The sequence below is a fragment of the Benincasa hispida genome, chromosome 11, assembly GCF_027475165.1.
Source record: "Benincasa hispida cultivar pf3 chromosome 11, pf3_genome.v1.1, whole genome shotgun sequence".
Taxonomy (NCBI): domain Eukaryota; kingdom Viridiplantae; phylum Streptophyta; class Magnoliopsida; order Cucurbitales; family Cucurbitaceae; genus Benincasa; species Benincasa hispida.
Window position 1 is genome coordinate 20,049,613 of NC_143488.1, and position 7,344 is coordinate 20,056,956.

Sequence of the window (7,344 nt, forward strand, 5' to 3'; positions counted from 1 at the left end):
TAATGAAATTGAGGAAAAAAAAAGATTATTAACCACCGTAAATAATCAATTTATTAACACTGAATTCAGAAACAAAATTTTATTATTATTTTATAATATTTACATTTTGTTTCCTTGACATTTACGATTAATTAGTGATTTGTTGACATAACATTTTCCAAATTACCTTCCCAACAATTGACATATATCTATTCAAAATTAGTTATTTATTGATTCAATATTTATCAAATTATCATCTATGACACCAAACACATCTATTATATATCAATTAGTAATTCTACGTATGTCAAAATATTGTATAGTAATGTTTTTTTATTACAAATTTTATATTAGGTTAGCATAATATACTCGTTTTGACTTTAAACTTGTAAACAACCACGGATTATTATAAAAATTCAAAACTTAAACCCTTTTTACAATTTGTTTCAAATGGTCCTTCGTTAATTGCAATTAGGGTTAGGCCCAAACTTGAACTTTAATTGATAAATAGTTGTAATTTTAATTTAGAGAATTTGTCATAGGTGGCAAATTCAAAATGTATAATTAAAGATGTGCCTTCGGCATATGAAAAATTGTAGATATGATAAAATTCTCAAATTTAAATTTTCATTTATTTCATATTCCAATTTTGCCTTGTTAACAAATCCACATTTTTTGGTATATTGGTCAACTAATATACCACATTTAAAGTATATTAATTGTGTATTTTTCATTGATTTATATACCTTTTGCATCTTTTGTTTGTAGCAATATGAGCTTTTGCTACATTTTTTTTATCCTTTTTGTAGTTTTTTCCTTTTTAAATGATGTTGTTTCTTTCATTTTTATGTACAAATGTTCAATTGGCTAGGGAAATTCAACCTAACGCTCACTAACACTCAGTTTAATATACTCAATTTGACAATTCAACCGTGTTTGGAAGAACTGGAGAAAAAAGTATTTTTCAATAAAATTATTTTTATGATTTTTTAACACACTTTAATAACTAGTCATTTTCAACCATGTATCAACAGTATATAAAGTGTATCAAATGTATCAGACATATACTAATAGTGTATCAAGTATATATCAATAGTGTATTAAGTATATCAAGGATATCATGTATATCACGTGAATTGAGTTTATGTTTTGATATTTTTGCAAAAGTAATAAGTATGGGTTTGGTTCGAATTTTTTAAACTTATTTTATCAAATATGCACGAAGTCCTTTAATTTATTGGTAGACACATGGCCATTCCCTAAACTGTTATTCTAATATTCTTTTATTGTAATTTTCAGCTTTGTTGATCAACCAATGGGAATGAGAAGAATAAAAATGATATATATTCTCTTTTTTAAAAAAAACTTTTTCCTATGGCGACCCAAATCATTTTACACCGTCTGATCACTCCCTCAATCCAACGATCAGAAATTGATTATCTTGAAATGGAAGCCACTCATTCTCACCGTTGGATTAAAAGCAAAAAGAGCATATAAAATCAAAGAGCATCTTCATCGACATGTATATATATAATTTTTATTATTTTTTGGTAAAACATTTAAATTTTTTGTTAAAAAGGAAATATAATGATAATGATAAAATGAGTTGAAAGGAAAATGGAGGAAATTGTGGGCCATCTTCTGACTTCCACTAACATATTCCAAATAAATAAATAATAATAAATAATAAAAAGTGAGATGTCAAATCAATTTGCCAATCCCCACCTCCTCTCTCTCTCCTAGTTCTCAATGAAATCTCAAATATTCCTTCCCCCTTTTATTTTTTTCCATTTTTTAAATAAATAATAATTAATTGTCAATTCTCTTTCTTACAAACCTTAAAGCCACTGACAGCTCTATTGCAAATAAGAGATATTCAAATGTAAACCCTAATTAAATAATAAATGTGTCAAATTTAATGAGATACATAAAAGAGTATTTTTAAAAAAATTAAAATAGGATTATTTGTACATCTTTCCTCATTCCTAACCCACTTTTTTATTCTAAATTATGATATTTTGAATTGAGTACAAAAAAAAAAAAAGGGAAAAAAATGGTCCAAAATAATGGCACTAGAGGTGCATGAAGTTTCCTTGGGAGGGGCAAAGTGGCCTTTTCCTTTTTGCATTTCTTCAAAACTAAAACTAGTACAGTAAATGTGGGGTTTTTTATTCCACCACTGATCTTATCATCCCCTAATTATTTTTTCTAGGGTTTTGATAAGATATGTACTAGTTTCACATAATGTGTATATATATAAAAACTATATATTATATTATAACTATAAGATATTAAACCATATATTTATGAATAATGGGGGAATTATATATGTAATATATATAATTTTTATCTGAAGGTTCCACCGAAGGTTGGAGTCCAAAAATCAACTGTGGTTTCGTGAGTGACTGGGAATGTACTTGAAACTGGAACTAAACAAAGCCCTCTGCTTCTTAGATCTTGCTTTCCCCCTTCTCCTTCCTTTGATTTCTCACACCTCTGCTTTTAAAAATAATTAATAATAAATAATTATAGCTTTTCATTATTTTTTAGTATTTGGTGAGATAATTTGAAGTATTTTTTTTTAAGATTCTTATTAATATTATTTTTTTAAAATTCTTTAGAATACTTGAAAGTATTATTGTTTCTTTTAGAAGTCATTCTAGTAGAAGAGGTGCTTTCACTTGGAAGAATTCTGTTTCAAAAGTTTTTTTTTTCAAGAAAAGATATTACTAATTTTTCAATGGGGTTCTCTTTTGGATTTTATAATTGTGTTCATTTGGTTTTGAAATTATGGAAAACTTGTTCTTTTTTTAATTACTATTTTAATATGTAACTAAGGCTTTTAAAAGAATTTGTAAAGAATAAAAAAACTAAGTACTTTTTATAAGTTTGATTTTACAAAATGAAAAACCAAAAAATAAAGTGGCTCGAACTTTTTTTTTTTAGGTGTTCTCTATGCTTAAAAATATAGCTTTTCTATCAATCTTTTTTTAAATATATATAATTTTGAAACCATTACTAGATTTTATAAAAGGTAAGAAAAAGCTACTTTTCTCTTAGTTTGATTAGAATTAAAATAAAAGTGAAATAAAATCTTATCCAACGAATTCTAAGTTACTTTTCTCTTTTCTACATTGAAAAAGAATATTAAAAAAAAAACAAAATAAAAAATTCTAAAAATTATAGTATTACAAGTATAAAAAAAATTATCTATCAACGAGTTAATTTTCAAAGATTATATTCTTTTAAAAAAAAAAAAAAAAAAACAAAGCCCTTTTCGAAGAACAAAATGGTAATCATAAGAACCTAATAACCAAAACAGACAAGCATAAAATGTTGCAGCAAAATTATAATTAAACCTAAAATATATGATATAATACTTCAAAAAAACCATATTTAATTATTGGAGAAGATAATTAATAATATTTAGAGATGAATTAAAGAAAGGTAGAATCTTGAAAGGAGAATAATACTTTACCTGCTGCTGATGTTGTGGCTGTACTGCAGCTCCACTCTTCAAATATGGAGTGCTCAAAACCTAAAATTTCAAAAACAATTAAAAAGAAATATCCACTTAAATTAATATTTAGAATTTAGTTTGAAGGGTAATAATTAACAATTATAATAAAATTGATATACAATAAGCACTTACACTGACTTGTTCATGGAGAAACTTTATATATTCAATTGCTTCTGACAGCACTGATGCTGTATCAGTCTGACACAAAATCACAAACATTCAATATATAATTATAAATCCTTATATTTCTTTCATATATAATAATAATAATAAACAGATTCAAATATTATTTTAACAATTAAATTGGTGACTATTTTGTTTTTTAAAATTAAGTTTATAGACATCATTTTTACCCTTAAATTTCTTCATTTATTATTTACTTTTTACCAATGATTTAAAAAATCAAGTCAAATTTTGAGAACTAAAAAGAAGTAGCTCTAAAAATTTTGTTTTTGTTTTTATAATTTAGTTAAGAATTCAATCATTATACTTAAGAAAGAGGTAAATTATTATAAGAAATATGGATGAAATAAACTTAATTTTTTAAAACAAAAAAACTAAAAACTAAATGGTTACTAAATGGAGCTTAAATTATTCTACCATTTTCAAATATTTTGTCTTAATTCTTGAAGCTTGTGCTGCATATTATCATGGTTCATCTCTTATCAATTAATCTTCTTTTATATAATTCTAGATAAATTTAAATTCATTTAGAATTGTAAGCAAAGCCACATGTTCAGGTAAAGCTTACTCAAACGCTAAGTTTAGGTTAATTATTGAAGAACAATATTTGGATTGAATAAAGTGATTTTAAGTACAAATTAAAAGTGTTTTTAAATGCTTAAAAAGTCATTAAAATATGCCCTAAATCCAATTCAATTTCAATTTTTCATGTCATCTTCTTTACCTACAGTTTTTTGGAATTTTTAGAAATATGTTTCATGCAATATTTATTAAATACTCATCTTAATCATCATTATCATTATTATTCTATGCTTGTTTCTAAATTTAATGTATTTTAAAAAACTATATTCGACTCCCCGTCTGGTATCAATTTTATTTTTATTTTTTTAATAAAATTTGTGATAGTTTTATTCTGAATTACATACTATAATTTAATTTTCTCATTTTTCTCCTACTGAAAAATATCTCTCATTTGAATGATGGTCAAATTTTAAGAACAAAATTAAGTTTTTTTTTTTTTAGTTTTTTAGCTTTAGTTTTTTATAATATTGGTGAAAAATAATAATAATACCTAAAACCTTATTTGGTAACAATTTAGTTTTTGAAAATTAAAACCAATTTTTTAATTTTAAAAAAATATTTAATTTTTTTAAAAAAAAAGAGACTAAAAATTCAATCTTTTTACCTAAGAAAATGAAAATCATTAATAAAATACGAAAATAAACTTAATTTTTAATAATTAAAATTAGAAAATGAAATGATTACAAATTTAAAAAATGAGTTAGTTTTTGAAAAAAAAAACATATATTAAGGTAAGAAAACCATTAAGCTTACATATTTTAAAAAGAAAAAAACAGTTACTAAACTTGTGATGACAAATTTTGAAAGATTAATACAAAACAGAAAAATGAAAAAGAAAAAATTCATACAAAATAGAAAAAAGTTGAAAAGAAAAAAGGGGAAAAAAAGAAGAAGGAAGAAGTGGAGAGAAAAATAGAAAATAGAAAATGAAATACCTTTCCGAAAGGTGAAACGAGTTGTTGGAGCGCAGTGATTCTGTCCCCCATCTTCTCTTTCCTCACCTGCAAATTCCAACCAAAACACACATATACAACATTTATATACAACATTTTTATTTTATTTTCCCCTTAAATTTATTTACTCTCTTCCAATTTCCAATATTCCAAATAATATTTATTAATTTTATACAACAAAAAAAAAAAAACCTTAAAAGCTGGCAATGGCGAAGGAGTTTCATTTCGAGGCCTTTTCGCAGCGGCGGATTGCTGATTTTGATCATTTCCACTTTTTTTTACCACTGTTGTTACCGAATCACCAACCTCTGATATATTCTGTTACTCATTTAAATCAACAATATAAATAAATACCCTTTTTCCCAAAAAAAAATATATATATATAGAATAAAGATTTTCAATCATCCTAATCCAAAACCCTAATCATTACCCTTTTTTATTATTATTTTATACCTTTGGTTTCTCGGCGAAAGCTGCGGCGGTATTATACGACGGCGGAAAATAACTGGGCCTTACGTCTTTCATATCCGACGCGTTCCAGAACGCCGTGTTGTTCGAAAATTGTAACTGACTATGTGGAGTTCCCGCCGCCGCTCCTTTCGGCGGTGAGTTTCTTAAAAACTGAGGCAGTTTAGACGGCGACCAAGACGCTCCTCCCGTCATTAACTCGCCGGAGTTCATTCCGAAATGGGAATTGTAAGGGAAATTCATACCCACGGCCACTGAGACTTGTTGTTGCTGCTGCTCGCTACCGCTGGCTAATAAGCCTTGTAATAATGTTGCGGAATTTCCGTACAAATTGGTGGCGGTGTCGATCGGAAAACTGGTGACGGTGCTGTCACCGGAGCTGTAGTGAGAAGGGCTACTGAACTGAGGTTGAGTTTGATGATGATCTAATGGAAGTCCTCTGTTTATTGCCTTGAATTCTGTCGCCGGAGACTCCCCTGAATATAGCTTTTCCGATCTCATCCATTGAATCTGTTGCTGTTGTTGTTGTTGTTGCTGCTGCTGCTGCTGATGCCCTGTTTCTTGCATATTTAAATTCATATTTTCCGGCTGCAGCATCGACCGGAAACTTCCCTCCGCCTTCTCTCCGCCACCTCTACTGTTCCAGAAACAAAAACAAAAATGATTCCCCTGTGCCGGCGTAAAAGAAAAATTAGAAAAAAAAAAAAAAAAAAAAAAGAGGGAACTTACAAGAGGGGTTGATTCCAATCGAGGCCTAAACCCATGATGTGCAAATTGGGATCGGAGGCGGTGGCGGCGGAGTCGGAGTGGTCGACGAAGGTGGTGATGGAGGAGGAAGAAGGAGATATTCCGGCTTCGTAGCGGTTTCTAGAAGCTTCCCACCAGTTTCCACTGCTCTGAAACTCCTCCGCCATGGCTACAACTATAATTAATTAATTAATTAATTAATTAATTAATCTTTCTGAAACCCAGTTTTAGTTTGTTGATTATATATCTGTTTAATCAATCAAACTCTCAGCTTCGATTAATTCTCTCCTGTTTCTCTGCTCTTTTGGGATTTCGGGGTTTTGGTTTTTTCGGTGTCTTTCTGTGTAAACTGTGGGGTTTTCATTTACAATAAACGATTGAAAGCGCTTCGCGGCATATCGCTATTTATATTGCAAATTAAAGTTAAAAAGAAAAAAAAAAAAAAGAAAGAAAGAAAGAAACTGTTTTGTTTTTATTTTTATTTTTATGTTGAGTTGGGAAAAAAACGAAAAGAAATGTGGTTGACATTTTTCAGGGAGAGTTTGATTAGACTCATGAGGAAAGGTCATTTTGGAATTCAATTTCTTAAATTCCTTTATTATGACACTTTGAATTTTCTTCTCTTTTTCTTTTTCTTTTCAATACTTTGTTTTTTTTTTTTTAGGTTTAAATATATTATAATTATATTCAACTTAGTCTTACTTTTAAACTCGGCCTGTCATATGGACTTTTTCCTTTTAATTGACTGTGTTATCGGATTGTATTAGAATTTAACATCAAGTAAAAGGTTTTGGAAAAAGAATTTGGTAATTGTCGTGAAATTGAGGAGCATAGTAGAACACAATGAATATGGAAAAAATATAATATATATATATAATAATTAATTAATTAATAAAATATAATAATAATAAT

The 7,344-nt window shown here is 27.6% G+C and overlaps 1 protein-coding gene across 3 annotated transcripts; it reads right to left on the reverse strand.

Moving 5' to 3' along the window:
* Positions 1-1,958: 1,958 nt before the first annotated feature.
* Positions 1,959-6,844, reverse strand: LOC120089956 (basic helix-loop-helix (bHLH) DNA-binding superfamily protein). 3 transcript variants are annotated; one of them, XM_039047407.2, is made up of 7 exons: positions 6,415-6,844; positions 5,671-6,322; positions 5,410-5,535; positions 5,200-5,265; positions 3,632-3,697; positions 3,458-3,517; positions 1,959-2,475 (listed from the first exon to the last, which is right to left on the reverse strand). In XM_039047407.2, exons 1-7 carry the CDS (start codon positions 6,597-6,599, stop codon positions 2,326-2,328), a joined length of 1,305 nt encoding a protein of 434 aa, XP_038903335.1. In that variant the 5' UTR covers positions 6,600-6,844; the 3' UTR covers positions 1,959-2,325. The 3 variants fall into 3 exon arrangements, with proteins under 3 accessions (XP_038903335.1, XP_038903337.1, XP_038903336.1); XM_039047409.2 differs by having other exon boundaries at positions 3,638-3,697; positions 6,415-6,812; XM_039047408.2 differs by having other exon boundaries at positions 5,671-6,319; positions 6,415-6,811.
* Between the last annotated feature and the right edge of the window lie 500 nt (positions 6,845-7,344).